The sequence below is a fragment of the Crotalus tigris genome, unplaced genomic scaffold (assembly GCF_016545835.1).
Source record: "Crotalus tigris isolate CLP2741 ecotype Arizona unplaced genomic scaffold, ASM1654583v1 scf7180000017550.10884619, whole genome shotgun sequence".
NCBI lineage: Eukaryota > Metazoa > Chordata > Lepidosauria > Squamata > Viperidae > Crotalus > Crotalus tigris.
This window is the reverse complement of record NW_024096468.1, coordinates 6,415,653-6,434,644: the sequence shown is the minus strand read 5'-3', so window position 1 is coordinate 6,434,644 and position 18,992 is coordinate 6,415,653. Positions and strand designations below refer to the sequence as shown.

The 18,992-nt window shown below is 42.1% G+C and overlaps 1 protein-coding gene across 5 annotated transcripts in view; it reads left to right on the top strand.

The window, feature by feature from the left end:
- Positions 1-11,171, top strand: part of CCDC92B (coiled-coil domain containing 92B) — a 46,890-nt gene extending 35,719 nt beyond the window's left edge. For 2 of the 5 annotated variants that reach the window (XR_005556483.1, XR_005556480.1), the window contains one exon: positions 6,569-6,648. Coding sequence is in view for 2 of the 5 variants with exons in the window: in XM_039341821.1 (XP_039197755.1) it covers positions 6,569-6,652 (84 nt within the window). In the remaining 3 variants the exon portion in view is untranslated. Of the gene's footprint in view, positions 1-6,568; positions 7,009-10,535 lie in introns of those variants that run through there. The other 3 variants (XM_039341821.1, XR_005556481.1, XM_039341824.1) reach the window with 3 other exon arrangements.
- Positions 11,172-18,992: the final 7,821 nt, after the last annotated feature.

Here is an 18,992-nt window from a genome sequence, read left to right as displayed (position 1 = left end):
CAGGCACGCTGGCTGAGGAATTTTGGGAGTTGAAGTCCACAAGTCAAACAAGGGCCAAGTTTGAAGACGCCTGTTTTAGAGAGTAATTGAGGCCACTTGGAGGTTTGTCTGTGTCCTCAGGGTCACAGATAATTTCCTTTTAGCAGTTCCAGAAGGCTCCACACCCATTTGCACCACTCAGGTGACCTTGATGGCACAAGTGGTCTCAACGACTCTCTAAAAGAATGCAAATGACCAGCCGTCTGCAAGGAGTATGAATCCTTCCATTCCCCACCATCCAGTCAGAACTGAAGAAGCTTCTTGGATGAGAAGCCAAACATCTTCAAAGAAAAATTAGAAAGTCCATTTGGCTCATGAAAAAGCATCTTTGGGATAACTATGACCTGGATGAGTGAGAATCTCCATAGACCGTGGGGATGCTACAATGGTCAAAAATTTGAAAACCGGTTGTAATTCACTTTTTTCAGAGCTGTTGCAACTTTGAATGGTCACTAAATGAATGATTCTAAGTCAAGGACTACCGGTATGCAGAGGAGAAGGGGTAACTAGTGAAATTGCACAGAATTTGGGGAAAGTGAATGTAGAAGAAGCAATGAGCTTCATTCTAGGGTGGGGGAATCTCATTCTGTTCCACAGAATTCCAGGATGGATGGATTTGGTTCTCCAGATCTATTTATGGTTTGAGATATTTTTTTAGAAAAAAAATGTCTGAATGACAATCAAGATAGGCAGAAGGATATGCCATTGGCCTTTGTTTATGACAGAGAAGGAGCAACCAGACATTATTATCACTGTTGGTTCCCGACACAGTCAGCCAGATGTTTAGACCAGATTTGGCATTTTTATCCCACCTATTAAGTCCTATCAAGGACCTGGGATAGGCAGATGTGGATGTTTTATGGTATTATTATTATTATTATTACTATTATTATTACTATTATTATTATCCAATTTATTTGCTGCCCTTCCCGTGATTCAAGAGAACTTTGAACAATGTCAAGCCAAGAAAGCCTAAAAATAGGTCTATACTTTAAGGATAGAATCATGGGTGTATTTCCTTTGTCTTCTTCCAAACTGGTGCAATTTGAGGCCGTAATCCCAAGTGCTCTTAGCCTGTAGATTTCTCTATAGCTGCCTCTCATGTGGGGAAAAAGAGAAAACTAGGAGATATAAATGATTGGACAGAAGGAAGGAAGGAAACCATTGAAACATGAGTTGAGTCTGCAACGAAAATGTTGCCGTGCAGAGCAGTGTTTCTCAACCTTGGCCATTTTAAGATATGTGAACTTCAACTCCAGAATTCCCTAGTCAGCCATTTTGGGAGTTGAAGTCCACACATCTTAAAATGGCCAAGGTTGAGAAACACTGATGTAGAGCACTCCTATTGAGAATCCCCACCAGCCAATCAACTAGATCAGCGGTTCTCAACCTGTGGGTTGCGACCCCATTTGGGGTTGAACAACTATTTCACAGGGGTCGCCAAACAACGCAGTCCGCCATTTTTCCCCCTTTTCTTTAGCTGTGCTACTCCCGCGTGGGGCCCGGGCTACTCCCCCTTGTCAGCTATGCCTCGGCCGGCGCAGGGGGCGGCACCACGCATGCGCGGTGCTCCCGGGCAGGGAAAGTCCTCGACTTATGACCGGTTGGGCAGTCCTCGACTTACAACCGGTTGGGTAGTCCTTGACTTACGACCGGTTGGAGGTCGCGGCATTAAAAAGGTTGAGAACCACTGAACTAGATCGTGTTCCAGTATACCCCATTCACATTCCCTTTCCCTATGGTCTTTATTTGAGCAATATGGGGGTGTGAATTACTGTATTATTATTATTACCATGTTATTATTAATAGTAGTAGTAATAGCAGTAGTACAGGTAGTTCTCGACTTACAACCACAGTTGGGACCAGAATTTCCATCGCTAAGCAAGGTGAAAAGGGAGTTGCAACCAAGTTTACAATCTTTTTTGCCACAGTTGTTAAGCAAATCACCGCAGTTGTTACATGAATCATCCAGTTATTAAACGAATCTGACTACCCCTCCTTTGACCTCACTTGTTGGAAGCTGGCTCAGAAAGTCACAACTGATGATCACGGGATGCTGCAACTGTCATAAAAACCTCCAAATTTTGATTATGGGTCCAAGGGGACGTTGTAAGTGTGAGGGTGGTTATAAGTGTGAGGGTGGTCATAAGTCACTTTTTTCAGTGCCGTTGCAACTTTGAAGGTCTGTAAACATGTGATTGTAAATCAAAGAATATCTCTAGTATTAATTTCGTTAAAACCGAGGCTTTGTTAAACCCCTTAAAGTGCATACGTATCCACCATTCGGACCACACAAGGACTGGTGTTCAGGAATTGAATCTTCCAATTAACCTACTGTGGTTTGTTACAATGCTTTCCACACGCACACACTGCATGAAAAAGCCCGGTGCTATGATTCTCAAGACTAATTCACACCTTCGTTCATTCACTTGAATATTCTTTTTTTTTTCAAGTGAGAAACAAAGAATATGTTGTCTGGAGGGAGCAGGAGTATATGTCCTTCATATATCTTTTTTAGAAGGAGACAGCGAGGTAGAATTCTCTAGTATGCACGCTCTACTCACTCCATGCTATGTATGATCTTCCTAGGTATCAGTTTTATTGCATTCATAGGAGTCTTGCCATCAGTGACGGATGCACTTTTGTTAAAAGTAAGGACTTTGTAATAACGACTCAAAGTGGTTGGGACTGTAGCAACCTACTACTAGGTTACTGTTAAGTTACTACTGGCTACTAAGATAGAGACATGCCATATATAAAACCCCCAATACCTCTCACATGTCCAAAGTCTTATAGAGCAGGGCTTTTCAACCTTTTCACCCATTGTACCACTTTTAGGATATGGCAACATCCGAGTACTGCCTAGCAAGGTGTCAAAAACTTGATGACCCTCCCCCAAAAAGGAAAAAAGTGATAAAATACAGGTAGTCCTCGACTTACAACAGTTTGCTTAGTGACTGTTCGAAGTTACAATGGCACTGAAAAAAATGCCCCCCAAGCCACAACCAAGCAAGACACCTGCCTGCCCACCCAGCGGTGCTCTTCCTCCTGTCCAAGGTTTTCATTGTTGTGAGCATTTCTGTTGAGGATTGGCAGTGGGAGTGGGGTGGGGGGGGGTGTTTGGTTTTTATTCCCCCCATCTGCTAGGTGGTTGCAGCAGGTTTTGGTCACTTCACATGACCCTGGGACACTGTGACCGTCATAAATATGAATCAGTTGCCAAGCATCTGAATGTAAATCACAAGACCCTGGAGATGCTGCAACGTTCCAGCTGATCGGTGCTTCTTCTGGGCTCAGCAGAAGCACCAGGATTAGCACCGAGCTCCAGCTGGAGCCTGGCGCTGATCCTGGCGCTTCCACTGAGCCCTGTCAGCTCCGAAGTGCCGATCAGCTGGAAAGCGGTACTGATCCTAGCACTTCCGCTGAGCCCTGACAGCCCTGCAGCTCCAGCCATCTCTCGCTCAGGCTCAGCTCATTCCCCTCCCCTGCTACCACTTTTCTAGGATGGTCGCGTACCACCTGCCAGGTGCCAATGTACCACAGGTGGTACCCGTACCACTGGTTGAAAAGCCCTGTTATAGAGGGTCTTTGGTGCTCTCTGAGCTTTGTTGTTTTCTTGTGGGCATTTCATTACCCAAACTAGGTAACATCATCAGTGCTAGTAAGGAGTGGGGAGACCAGCCCCACCAACACTGATAGGGCAAGCTATTAGAACGTAAACTGAGAGCAAACCCCACTCCCTACTAACACTGATGATGTTGTCTGGTTTGGGTAATGAAATGTCTTCAAGAAAACAACCAAGCTCAGGAAGCACCAAGGACCCTTCATTTCAACCGTAAGCTACAAATATTCTCCTTAAAATCCTACTGAAATGATCAACTATCAATCCCATGGGGTTTTTTTTATTGTAGGGTTAGGTGGTAAATTGGGTGCTTCAGTTCTGCAGTATTGAAAGCTTCCATTTTGACTTTGAAATTCCTCAGCCAGCCTTGCAAAAATCAGGCTGAAAAGGAGCAGGGATAATTCAACCAAGGATTTTTCCAATCATTTTGCCGCTTAAATTTTTGCACCCTCAGTCTGGACAATCTAATGGCAGAGCTGAGTGGTTTTGTACATAAGCAATAGCTGACCATGTAAAGTCCATAGTTTAGATCACTCTTTCTCAACTTTGGCAAGTGCAAGATGTGTGGAGTTCAACTCCCAGAATTCCCCAACCGGCTGTGGAATTCTAGGAGTTGGTCCACCCATCTTACACTTGACAAGGTTGAGAAATATTGCCTTAGATCAGGGGTCTTCAAACTTGGCCCTTTTATGACTTGTGGACTTCAACTCCCAGAATTCCTCAGCCAGGCATACTGGCTGAGGAATTCTGGGAGTTGAAGTCCACAAGTCATAAAAAGACCAAGTTTGAAGACCCCTGCCTTAGATGGTGTACAATTCAAGTATGACAATTCTCAGTGACGATGCTGGTAAACTTCCCATTTGTGGCAAAAAAAGAAATAAGACTCCCTGCTTCTTTGGAGCTGAGCCCAAAAGTTTACCTGAGCTAGGTGTGGGAAAGGAGTAAAGGGATTAGCTGCACTTATGACAGAATCTTCTGTTTTCTGAATACCTTTTGAGTTAAACAGGATTTGCTCCCTCTTAAACAAGTCTAGGATTGCCGACTTTGATCCTTTTTAAGGTTGTGTTACATGCATTATTTGTTCAATCCCTGAAAAACACACTGATGTAATTTGTACTGCCCTGTCAAGTTCTAATGTGCCTCAGTAACCAGGCTCTGTCCTGTAGCCAATGACCCTATCCTTTACAGGTAATCCTCAACTTACGACAACAATTGAACCCAAAATTTATGTTGCTAAGTGAGACAGTTGTTAAGTGAGCTTTGCCCCATGTTATAACCATTCTTGCCACAGTTGTTAAGTGTGAATAACAATCAAAAGTCACTTTTTTCAGTGCTGTTATAACTTTGAATGGTCACTAAACAAATGGTTGTAAGTTGAGGACTACCTCTAATCCTACATTTGCTACAACTTTAGTCTGGAAACTATCCAATCATGTCACACACCCACACACAGAGACAGAGGGAGGGAGGGAGGGAGGGAGGGAGGGAGGGAGGGAGGGAGGGAGGGAGGGGAGGGAGAGAGAGAGAGAGAGCGCATCCCAAAAGATTACAGAGAAATAGAGAAAATTTGCAAATTTGATCCTATTGTCTTTGCCAAGATGAGATTTAAGAAGAGTTTTAAGACTTTATTATGCTTTTAACAGAATAACAGCTTGCTGTTGGTTGTTCTTTTCTTCTTTTTCCTTCCACATTTTCCAGCATGGAGCTGTCTCTTCAGCGCTGTCTCTTGGCATACTGCCATGTTTCTCAACCTTGACAACTTTAAGATAGAATAACACAGTTGGAAGGGACCGTGGAGGCTTTCTAGTCCAACCCTCTGCTCAAGCTGGAGACCCTATACCATTCCGGTTAAATGGTTGTCCAGTCTCTTCTTAAAAACCTCAAATAATGGAGCACTGACAATTTCTGAAAGCAAGCTGTTCCATTGGTTAATTGTTCCCACTGTTAGGAAATTTCTCCTTAGTTCTAGGTTTTTGATATTTTCCTTTCTGTGTCTTTAAGAGAAGAAACAAGACTAGTAGCCCTCGTGAGAAACAACAGGTCAGTGGCAAAAGATACATTTTGCATTGAAGGTCACAGCTTCAGTTCCTAATACAGTATTCTCACTTAAAACAGGGGAAGGCAACCTCTAATCTTGAGCCACAAATAGGTCACGTGGCTTAAGTCATTTTGGTTGATAGCCTACACAATCCTCTTTAAGCATAACTCTTGAAGATCAGTGGCATCTTGCACCGTTTAGCCATCCATTTGCATTTTTACTGCATTTTATATCCATCCTACTGCATTTTTATACTGATATAAAAAAGATGTTGAGACAGCAGAAAAGAGCAACAAAGATGATTAGGGGGCTGGAGACTCAACAGTTGCAGGAATTACAATGCAGGAATTACGTATGTCTCGTCCAGTGAAAAGAAGGACTAGGGATGATATGATAGCAGTGTTTCAATATTTGAGGGGCTGTCATAAAGACGAAGGGGGGAAACTGTTTACCAAAGTCCCAGAAGGCAAGACAAGAAGCAATGGATGGAAACTAATCAAGGTGAGAAGCAACCTAGAACTAAGTGAGAACAATTAAACAGTGGAATGGCTTGCCTTCAGAAATTGTGGGTTCTCCCACCTTGGAGGCTTTTAAGAAGAGACTGGACAGCCATCTGTCTGGAATAGTATAGTATATAGGGCCTCCTGCTTGAGCAGGGGGCTGGACTAGAAGACCTCCAAGATCCCTTCCAATTCTTGTTATTCTATACTTTCTTTCCTACCTTCACTCAACAAACTCTAGGTGGCAGGCTACTTCTAAAAGCAATAATGAGAATTTAAAATATTTTTACAGCCGAGGGGAAGGGGGAGGTCTATGCATGCTTCTCCGGTTTTGACATCGTGCTCAGAAGGTCTGTTTTTTACTTTAAGGATTTTAATGGCGATCCTGAAAAACTCTCTAATGAGTGGAAAAAGAGAAGAGTCAATATATCAGAGATAATGAGAGTTTATTAACGGTGAGCATGCTTTCTCTGATTTTTTTTTCTCTTTCTTTCTCATTTATATAACTCTCAGGTTCACAAGAGTTGAAAATGGAAAAACAAGTCTCTAAATAAGTAATAAAATCACCTTTTGTAACATCTATATTTCATCAGGCAGCCAGTGACACCATAGTCTTAGACAATTCGGCTAGAATTCAAATTAAAGGAACAAGAGGCACCAGGCCAAGATATGTGGGGGGAAAGAAATAGCTCCTGTAAATGAAATGTCTCTTTTCAAAATCAGAGGAGTTAAGTCAAGTAGATATAATTAGAGTTTGTTCTTTGGAGATTGAAAATAAAACATATGTAAATAAAAATGCCCAAAACATTTTTCAGGAATCAGATTTTTGAAAATGAAAGAATGTAAGGATTGGAGGAATTATATGAAGTCTCTACATGGGGTCTGCTGAAAGATATATCACTGATTGCATTCAACTGAATTGTTAACTAGGACATTTCTGTGACTGGGCTGAAGAGGCAAATATAGAATAACAGGTGGTCCTTGACTTACGACCACAATTTGGACAAGAATTGTTATGCAAATCACTGCAGTTGTAAAGTGCATCAAGCAGTCCTTAAGCAAATCCGGCTTCCCACATTGACTTTGCATGTTGGAAAAGCTGCAAATGATGAACACATGGCCCCTGGATGCTGCAACTTTGCCAAGTGCCTGAATTTTGACCATGTGTCAGGATGCTATGATAGTCATAAATATGAGGACAGGTCATGAGTCATTTTTTTCAGTGCCGTTGTAACTTCAAATGGTTGCTAAGCGAATGGTTGTAAGTCAAGGATTACTTTTAATATCTGTTGAATCACAAAGCCTGATAGAAATGCAACTTCTGGCAGCAAACGCAATCCGGTCATGGTACATGCAAAAATACCTGGGTCTTGAATGAACATAATTGCCACCAATGTAAAATGGACCCAGTATGATCTTCTCCTGAGCAAACACCCTGACCTAGAAAAATATAAAATGTTAAACCAGTGTAGCTGAGTTTTTATTCTAACATACTAAATGTTGACATGAACGAAACAGGGTTGTTTTTCTGCATTCACCTGAGTGCACAGTCCTAACCCTCCAGTTTTAAACCAAGTTAAAGAGAAATAGTTTATAGCAGACCTGTCAAACTCGCGACGTCACGTGACATCACACAACATATCGGGACGGTTTTGCCATTGCTGGCAATGGGGTGGGTGCGGTTTCCGGATGACACATCCGGCCCACAGGCTGGCAGTTTGACACCCCTGGTTTATAGTGATATAAGTCAGGCAAATTTGCTGTTTGATTGAGAGTTTATGCGCTAGAGACAAAATCCTTGTGTGTCCAATCACCTAGTCTAGTCCACTGTAGTCTAGTCTAGTCCTAGTCCTATTCTAGCAACCTGGGAAAAACACCACAAGCTTTGCAAAGAGACAAGAGACAATATCACTGCAGAGGAATAGGGCCATGTTTTCTGCTTGGAAGCCAACACACTGTGCTTCTCCTTGTAGCAAATGTCATCATAGCACTACTTTGATTGTGTTCTCCTTCTACTCTTTAAATCACCACATCTTTTTTCTAACAGCAGTGTAAGACACAGTCAGAATATTTCATTTCTTTCTAATTCGCCTGCTTGTTTGGGATGTATATGTACACCAGATATGAAACCACAGCTGCCAGTTCTTTAGCTGGGGTTGGCCTTCATACACATTAAATTCTTCCCAAGAACTAGGATTTCATACAGGTAGTCCTTGACTTACGACCACAATTGAGCCCAACATTTTTGTTGCTGAGTGAAACATTTGTTAAGTGAATTTTGCCCCATTTTATGACCTTTCTTGCCACTGTTGTTAAGTGAATCACTGCAGTTGTTAAGTTAATCACACAGTTGTTAAGTGAATCTGGCTTCCCCATTGACTTTGCTTGTCAGAAGGTCGCAAAAAGGGATCACATGACCCTGGGACACTGCAACTGTCGTAAATATGAATCCGTTGCCAAGCATCCAAATTTTGATCATGTAACTAACTATGGGGATGCTGAAATGATCGTAAGTATGAAAAATGGTCATAACTCACTTTTTCAATGCCATTGTAATTTTGAATGGTCACTAAATGAATTGTAAGTCAAGGATTACCCGTAATAGTTCGTATAGTATGTAAGTGGATCAAAGCAGCACGGCCTTTTGTAGTTAACAGAAGGAAATTTTATTTTATTTATCTAATGTTGTCAATGCACAGATTTTCTAAGCACCATTCAAGATTTTTTGGCATGGCCCCAGTGTACCAATAACCGCTGGGACCACCAAGGCCAGTTTCTGCCATAATCTTTAGTAAAATATATTATTATTATGCTCATCATACAATCAACTAAAGTTTTAGAGTGGATTTGGCACTTTTATTTGCCTATCAAGTCCTTCCTAAGAACCTGGACTAGGCAGGCAAGTTGTTGTTGTTGTTATCATTATCATTATTATCATTATTATTATTCCCTGAGAATTGGGGATCATAAAAGTAACATCTAGTAACCACACGGTTCTTGTTTACCTGTGGGCTGTTTTAAGATATTCCAAAATTAGGCAGATCAATTTCTTTCTACATCCTTCTGTTATTGCACCTAGTAGCAATAATAATAATGACAATACCTCCAAAATTAAAATAGATTTTCAAGCTAATCAGAGGTTTCATATATCTTGTTTGCCTTTTTACTACTGTATGGGGGAACTGCAAAAACCATGTTGCTAAATTTGAGCAGTTTACTTTTGATATTGGAGATTGGGGAAGGGTGGACTTCAGGAGAAGCAACAGAAAGATGCTGGAGATGCATTTGGCTCACAGCTCTGGATTCCCTCCACCTGCCTTTTAATCATTGGCCAAGAAAAGGAATACTATGGACGTCTTGCATTATTGCATAACAATAATACTATTAGGTGATAGAGATTTTCTTACACGCCTGCCTATCCATTTGCTTGCTATTCAATTCCTTCACTGCTCAAGCAGAGGTTTTGACACAAATCCCAGAGTCCCTAGTGGTTCAAACTGGGGACTGATGCTCCAGTTCCTAACACTTGGGGGTGGAGGGGGGGGGGAAGCTGCGCATGCCCAGTGAAGGTTTTTCCAATTGCATGGCCACAGCCGAGCTCAGAATGGAACCGCTTTGGCCCGCATGACGCTCCATGTTTAAACCAGCAACAACAGAGCATGCAAGAAGACTTGGTTCACTTCACAGCAGTGAGTTTAAATGAATGTGTTTAGAGCAATGTAGCTTTTGTTGAAAATATATACATGCATACATATATACACAGGTAGTCCTCGACTTACGAGCACAATGAAGCCCAAAACTTCTGTTGCTAAGTGAAATATTTGTTAAGTGAATTTTGCTCCATTTTACGGCTTTTCTTGCCACCGTTGTTAAGTGAAATCACTGCCATTATTAAGTGAGTAACCCAGTTGTTAAGCGAATCTGGTTTCCCCATTGACTTTGCTTGTAGGAAGGTCACAAAAGGGGATCATATGACCCCGGGACACTGCAACTGTCATAAATATAAGTCAATTGCCAAGCATCCAAATTTTGATCACGCAACCATGGGGATGCTGCAACGGTTATAAGTGTGAAAAATGGTCATAAGTTGCTTTTTCAGGGCTGTTGTAACTTTGAATGGTCACTAAATGAACTGTTGTAAGTCAAGAACTACCTGTGTACACAGACAAACATACACACAAAACATACAGGAGTGTGTGTATAGAGAGTATGTATGTGTGTGTCTGTGTGTACATATATATATCACGTATGTATAAGTATACACATACAGTATATATTTCTAGCAATACAATCAGCGGGAGAAGACATGTTCACTGTTTTCACATTTTTAATTCAGGAGGTCCCTGCATCTGAAGGAATAACACATAAACACACCTGATGAAATGCAGAAGATCTCATAGCTGTGGATGGATGTCATATGGACTTATTTGTGTAATCTACAGTGCTTACAAGATATTTTTACAATGATTTTTCCCCCACCACTTTCTGTCATAAGTTCCCTATGAAATAAGTATAAATAGTTGGTAGAATATACGTAATTATTTACATAGATGTGTCTATGTGTGTGTATGCACAAACACGATATACACATGCATATCCTTATACTGTATTTACATTTATCAGGGAACATACCAAATGAAATCAGTCGTGCTTTGTATAAAAGAGACCGATGTTTCTGGGTGAAATTATCTTGTATCTTCTGGAAGACAGAAGCGAAGCAGAGCAATAACTTGTTGTTGTCGAACCAAAATGTCATGTTTGATTTGCACATATCAACCAGATCTGGGCTGTAGCTTCACCTCACAAGGTCTTTGGCTTCTCTGCCCTAGAATTGTACCACCGGCGCTGTACAGGTAGTCCTCGACTTACGATCACAATTAGGACCAGAATTTCTGTTACTAAGCAAGGCAGTCGTTAAATCCAATTTTATGACCTTTTGTTGCCATGGTTGTTAAGTGAATCATTAAGCAGATCCAGCTTCCCCCATTGACTTTGTTTGTCAAAAGCCAGCTAGGAAGGTCTCAAATGGCCATCCTGTGACCCCAGGATGCTGCAACCATTGTAAGTGCAGGCCAGTTGCCATTTTGAATTTTGATCATGTGGCTGCAGGGACTCTGTAATGGCCGTAAGTGGGAGGGCCGATTGTAAGACACTTTTTTCCTACGCTGTTGTAACCTTGAATGGTCACTAAATGAGTGGTTGTAAATCGAGGACTATCTGTACTTGTTCTTCATATTGATTGCAGGTTTCCACCCCTGAAAATGGTCTTTGTTTTCTTCTTCCATCGTATCTGTGTCAAGCATTTAATGTCTTTAAGAAATTTTTTCCATCTAAAAGGGAAATTAGGGAGGGGCTATGCCCAGTCCCTGGGGAATCCTTTCTTTGTGTCTGTGTAATGTAACCAATGATGTACAACGGGAAGACACAAGTTGAGATCCTCAAGGCCCTGGACATGACTGTTTAGTACAACTGCTGGAAATCTCCAAAGGTTCCTACAAATTTTTAATCTTTCATGTGTAGGAAGTGAGAAATTTCAAAAGCCCAAATTCCTATCTGGAACATTATCATACTCACTATACTTAATTTCAATTAAATTTTATGTGTAAATGAACTCAAAGACAATGTAGTTTTTATTCTGGCTCTCGTTCACTACTTTATGCCGTAACTCCTTGTACATAGAAATCCTTTTCATCTAATACAGTGGTTCTCAACCTGTGGGTCGGGATCCCATTTGGGGTCAAACGACCATTTCACGGGGGTCGCCAAACAACGCAGTCTGCCATTTTTCCCCCTTTTCCTTAGCTGTGCTACTCCCTTTTATTCTATTGGCTTTTGAAAGCCAATAGAATAGACTCTCTTGAATAGAGTCTAATTCTATTGGCTTTCAAAAGCCACTAGGAATTGTCCAGGCTGTCTCTGCCCTGCTGAGCCCGCCAAAAGTCCCATTCTGCAAACGGTGCTGCACCAGTTGAGTAGTCCTCGACTTACGACCGGTTGAGTAGTCCTCGACTTATGACCGGTTGGGGGTCATGGCATTAAAAAGGTTGAGAACCACTGATCTAATATATCTCTTCCCAAAGGAAAAAGTCTGGGTAAACTGGCAAAATCAACATATTGTCCTGGGAATTTTCTCCCCTGTTTGAGGATGACAGCATCAAACAGGACAGGACTGTGTATTCCAACAGGTTTACACATTGTGAACTCCTTCTGGAATGGGGAGGTTCTCCTTAGCCTGCTCTATGCAATCCACCTTCTTTTACATAAACTCAGACAGAAAGGGATAGATGCTCTATTGTTTCCTCATTTTGTGAGCTTTTGTGGGTCTTCCACAACCACTCATTTTGGAAGGAGGAGGGGAGGAAATTCCCTATTTTTGCACAAGGAATATCCTGTATTGTGTTTTTGTTCTGCTTGGAACTCATCAGGACTCATCTGGATGGGGGAAATAGACAAAATACTTACAATCCTCTTGGATCTGAATATCTCAAAGTTGCTTTGGATACTGTAGGTCACTGTCAGAACTGAAGAAGCTTCTTGGATAAGAAACGAAACGTCTTCAAAGAAAAACAAAGTCCAGTTGCCTTTTGAAAAAGCACCCTTGGGACAACCTTGACCAACGTTTGATTGATGTGGACCAAGGTTTCATCGTCACAAACCCTTGAGGGACACCACATCTATGGTTAACAATGAAACACCTGTATACGCCATACCATATATGATTTCTCCCCATGGATAGCATCCAAGAATTCAGGAAAGAACCACAGAACTTGGCCAAGTGAGAAGCATGGTGCTTTGTCAGATTTTGGCCATTTAGTTATCCTTTTATTTTGATCTTTACACCAAGGAACACCTTCAGGATTAGGGTTTACCAAAAAGGCTAGTCGTTCTAAGGCCGTGTTTCTCAACCTTAGCAACTTTAAGATGGGTGGACTTCAATTCCCAGAATTCCCCAGCCAGCTTTCTGAACTGAAGAAGCTTCTTGGATGAGAAATAAAACATCTTCAAGGAAAACAAAGTCCAGTTGCCTTTGGAAAAAGCACCTTTGAGACATGGGCCTTTTATGCCCCCAAACCCACAAAACTACTCTGTCAAAAGTTCAAAGCAGAATGCCAAAGGATAGAAATGCATTTTCATCCATCCACCCTGGTCCCATTTTCAATAGGCAGCTGTATGTCTATGGAGATTCTCAGTCATCCAGGTCATAATTATCCCAAAGATGCTTTTTCAGGAGGGAACTGGACTTTCTTGTTTTTCTTTGAAGAAGTTTCGCTTCTCATATAAGAGGCTTCTTCAGCTCTGATTGAATGGTGGGGATCTTAGGCAGCTAAAAGAAACTAAGCCTTGAAGTATACCTGTACTTAAAAGAAATGGAAAACAAAGTGTCCCGAAAAGTGGGAGGGGGGAACCAGAGCATGAAAACCATCCTGACACTTCTGGTGACATCATTACATCATGTCTGCATTCACAGTAATCCTCTGTAAGCAAAATAAATTCATCACAACAATAACCATAATGATTTATAATGCAGTGTTGGCAACTTTAAGATGTGTGGATTCAACTCCCCAAATTCTCTAGCTAGGATGCTAGCTAGAGAATTCTGGGAGTTGAAGTCCACACATTTTTAAGATGTGGAGATTGAGAAACACTGATATAAACAATCAGTTGCCCAAACTTTGCCTGCAAGGTGCCACCAACTGGAATTTGCTCAGAGAAACACCTTAGAGCAGTGTTTCTCAACCTTGGTAACTTTAAGATGGGTGGACTTCAATTTCCAGAATTCCACAGCCAGCGTGGCTGTGGAATTCTGGGAGTTAAAGTCCATTCATCTTAAAGTGTCCAAGGCTGAGAAACACTGGTGTCAACGCTGCAAATATTGTATATTCTTGCTTTTGACAATATGCAGAATTGTCTGGTAAATATGGGGTTAATAAAGAGCAGAAGGGGCGTTGGGGGTAAAGCCCGGGAAAGAAAGAGGAAGAAAACATTTGACCTTCACACTAATTGGATAATGTGAGATATGAGCTAATTTAGGGAGGGAACATGCTGATAATTTAACTGCTCAGAGGAAGAGAACTTAGATCCTAGCATCCCTCCGTTGTGCCTGTGCCGACATTTTGTAACAATAAAAGACTTCTAGGAAAATAAATGCCTGGAAGTTCTTTGAAATGTTTCATTAGCCAGAACCACAACAACTGGTTTAGAGCACTAGATCAGCGGTTCTCAACCTGTGGGTCGGGATCCCATTTGGGGTCGAACGACCATTTCACGGGGGTCGCCAAACAACGCAGTCTGCCATTTTTTCCCCCTTTTCCTTAGCTGTGCTACTCCCTTTTATTCTATTGGCTTTTGAAAGCCAATAGAATAGACTCTCTTGAATAGAGTCTAATTCTATGGCTTTCAAAAGCCAATAGGAATTGTCCAGGCTGTCTCTGCCCTACTGAGCCCGCCAAAAGTCCCATTCTGCAAACGGTGCTGCAGCAGTTGGATAGTCCTCAACTTACGACCGGTTGAGTAGTCCTTGACTTACGACCGGTTGGGGGTCACGGCATTAAAAAGGTTGAGAACCACTGCACTAGATGGAGGCATCGCTGGATGAGGCACGTCCATAATTCCCTCCATGCAATGCCTCCTCTGGAATGTCTCATGCATAGGAATTATATTAGAAAGGCGAAGCTACCTGTAGCACACTACATCCAAAACGTAATTCCTCCCTTGCTACTAGCATGGATGCACTTAGATGAGAACCAATGAAACCACTTCTATGTGAAGAGGCTTTTCACATAAATTTAGAGCTGCCCTTGACAACATTTAAGTAATTTTTAAACAGCTTCCCTCCCCATTCCAGTAATACCCCCCAGGGAGACACTGGTGCATTCACCTGAGATTCACCAACTTTCCAGCTTAGCATATTGGCATTTGTTTTGCATTTCAAACTAGTGAAACTAATACGCATTTGTTTGGAGAATGTGGTTAGCTCAGTTTCCTTTAGCCAGCTGCCTGCTCTCCAAACATGCTGGACTACTGCACATGAGCTGCAAGCTGGGATAAGCCTAGATTACAATAAACGCCAGTGCCCACCTTATTCCGGTTCTTCCAGCAGTGAATTCATTGTCTCCTGAGTTTGAGAGTCATTTAAGAAGATGTTTTGCTGAGTCACCTCTTCTGATTGCAGGCCAAATTTGCAGGACAGCCCTTGTCAAGAAAGGCGAGGGGGATACACACGCCTTTATTACTGTACACTACAAGTTCAGGCTGATTCCTTGTGTCAGCAAGGGATAGAAACAAAACTGTAGTTGTAATGAGGAAGAAGAGACTTGTAAAACGAACGTAACAGAGGCTTCCTGGAGACTTTTCAAAAGAGGCTTGCTGTCCACCTTTCTAACAACTGGATGCAAAGCTATACAGGTAGTCTTTGACTTACATCCTCAGCTGAGAATTTCCACTGCTAAGCAAGGCAGTTGTTAAGTGAGTCACAGCCAATTTTACAAACTTTTTTGCCCAGGTTATTAAGCAAATCACTGAGGTTTTTAGTGAGCCACATTGTCCTTAAGCAAATCCAGCTTCGCCCATTGACTCTGTTTGACAGTAGTCAGATGGGAAGGTTGTATGTGGCAATCACATAACCTGGGATACTGCAACAGTTGTGAATACATGCTGGGTGCCAAGCATCCAGGTTTGATCACTCAACCCTGTGTGGATGCTGCAATAGTCACAAGAACAGGTTGAAAGTCACTTTTTTTCAGTGGCGTTGTAACTTCAAATTGTCACTGAATGGTTGTAAGTCAAGGACTACTTGTACAGCAACTCGGAATATCTGCAAAGTGGTCAAAAAAGTCAAAATAGTGGCCACAAAGCATGCAATTGAAGGCCCATTCCCATTTTTTTTACATTCAATCATATGATTCTAGCTGCCATTTTGACTTTTTGGGAGGGCGCTGCAGATACCCTTGCTGCTACTGAGTCAGTAGGGGCCAATTTGGTCTAGTGGTTAAGGCACCAAGCTAGAATCCAGGGGACTGTGAGTTCTAGACCAGCCTTAGGCATGAAAACCAACTGAGTAACTTTGGGCCAATCACCAGGAGATGATGAGATGTAGTCCCGCCTTAGGCATGAAAGTGGGCTTGATGACTTTGGGCCAATCACCAGGAGACAATCCGTTTCTAGCCCTGCTTTAGGCCGGAAAGCCACGTGAGTGACTTTTGGCCAGTCACCCTGTTTCAGCCCAACCCACCTCACAGGGTTGTTGTTGCAGGGAAAATAGGAGGAAGGAGGAGTATTAGATACGTTCACCACCTTCAGTTATTTACAAAAAATAATAAAGGCAGGATAAAAATAAATAAATAAAAATAAACTGCATGGGGAGCTTCTTCATGGGTAATAGAGATGAGGGGAAATTCTCATCCTCTATTTTACTTCCTCGAAATTCTGGGAGTTGAAGTCCACGAGTCATAAAAAAGCCAAGGTTGCCTACCCACTTTAAGATATTCATGCTGGCTGGGGAATTCTGGGAGTTGAAGTCCACATGTCTTAAAGTTACCCTCGTTGAGAAACACTGCTGTAGAGGTGTTGCTGATGAAATCACCAACCTCACAAGTGAAGAGGAGCTGTCCCTGGCCTCATGTTTCAGTTTTTCCCAGCATTTCCACCCACCCATCCCCATAAATCCTCTCAGTTTTGAGAAGTGTGCCTCCTAAATGCTGCTAAATGTTATCTGGATGCGTTTCTCAGATTAACTGCTTTCAAAAATATACAGAAGTTCCTCTCTTTGGGGCATGTCTATTCTTGTCAATCCTTTACCCTGCAATGCCAAGAATAAGTCTGATCTGCAGAGATCCCAGAAACGCAATAGGGGGAGAGAAAGTTTATTCCATCGTTGTCCTTGAGAATGTATTCTCATTTTCATTGCGTCAAAACACCATCTTGAGGGAAACAAGATAAACTGCTGATTCATGCAGAATGTCTCTTGTGCTACCGGACTTCGTAAAACCATTTCATCAGGATCACACAAAATACATTTAATCACTTTAAATTTTGTCTTACAGAAATGTAAACTCATATATAGGTCCCTCTTTACACTGTAGTTAATGTTACTTTATACCAACCCTTTTTATGACTTTCTGATCCCTTAATTTGGGGTAGAGATGGGGCGACGTGGGGTGATTTCACAAACTGCGCACTGAGTTGAATTAGTAGTTTGTTTGTTTGTTTGTTTAATAAATTTCTCTTGTCGTTCTGATGCATTCCCTATTGTTCTGCCTCATTGTACCCTGGACTTCTGCTTTAAAAATCTGTCTTGAGGGCACCCCAACATCAAAACTGTAGCTAGAATGCAGCACACAGGAAATACCTCTGCATTTCCTTGCTGTTTTAATTAAGATGAACAAAAGCCAAACGGGTCAACATTGGAATTTCACATCAATATGGAGGAAGGACCAGCCAATTCCACCACACCTGAAGGTAGCAAGCGAAACTGGGTGTGTTAGAAAGCTTCCAACAATAGAGAAAATGCTGGGGTGGAGCAATTTTTGAGAATACAGAATAACAGAATTGGAAGGGATCTTAGAGATCTTCTAGCCTAGAGGTCCCCAACCTTTTGGGCACCAGGGACCGGTTCCGTGGAGGTTTTTCCGCAGACTGGAGGAGGTGTGGTTTCGTGTGCTGCCTGCATCCTGCAGATGGGGCTTTGCTTGTTTGCATGGACCAATTTCCGCCATGCCACAGCACGGTGCCAGTCCACGGACCTGGGGTTGAGGACCCCTGTTCTAGCCTATCCCCCTGCTCAGGCAGGAGACTCTGTCCACCATTCCAGACAAATGATTGTCCAATCTCTTCTTAAAATCCTCCAATGATGGAGCACCCACAACTTCTAGTCAGTGGTTCTACTGACTAATTGTTCTCAATGTCAGGAGATTTGTCTTTAGTTCTAGGCTGGATTGCTCTTTAATGATCTTCCACCTAAATACTTCTTGTCCTGCTCTCAGATGCTTTGGAGAATTCACAACCCCCTCCCCTCTTCCAAATATTGGAAGACTGCTATCATGTCACTCCTAGTCCTTCTCTTTGTTAGACTAGACCAGGAGTAGGCAACCTTGGCTCTTTTATGACTCGTGGACTTCAACTCCCACAATTCCTGAGCCAGTCATGCTGAGGGGAAAGTTCAAAAGCATGCAAATGCAAATAGATAAATAGATACCATTCTGGTGGGAAAGCAACAGTGTTCTGGTTGCCTTGGATATACAAATAGTCCTCAGCTTATGACCACAATGGAGCCTAACATTTCTGTCACTAAGGCAGACAATTGTTAAGTGAGCTTTGCCCCACTTTACAACCTTTCCTGCCATAGTTGTTAAGTGAATCCCTGCAGCTTTTAAGTTAGTCACACAGTTGTTAAGTGAATCTGGCTTCCTGCTTGCCAGGTCTCAAAAAGGGGATGAGGTGACCCCAGGACACTGCAAACATCACAAATATGTGTCAGTTGCATGCCAGTTGCCATTTTGAGTTTTGATCATGTGACTGTAGAGATTCTGCGATGGCCGTAATATGAGTCAGTTGCCAAGCATCCAAATCTTGATCGCATGACCAGGGGGATGCTGCAACGGTTGTATGTGTGAAAAACGGTCATAAGTCACTTTTTTCAGTGTTGTTGTAACTTTGAATGGTCACTAAATGAATAGTAATAGCACTTAGACTTATATACCGCTTCACAGTGCTTTACAGCCCTCTTTAAGTGGTTTACACAGTCAGCATCTTGCCCCCAACAATCTGGGTCCTCATTTTACTGACCTTGGAAGGA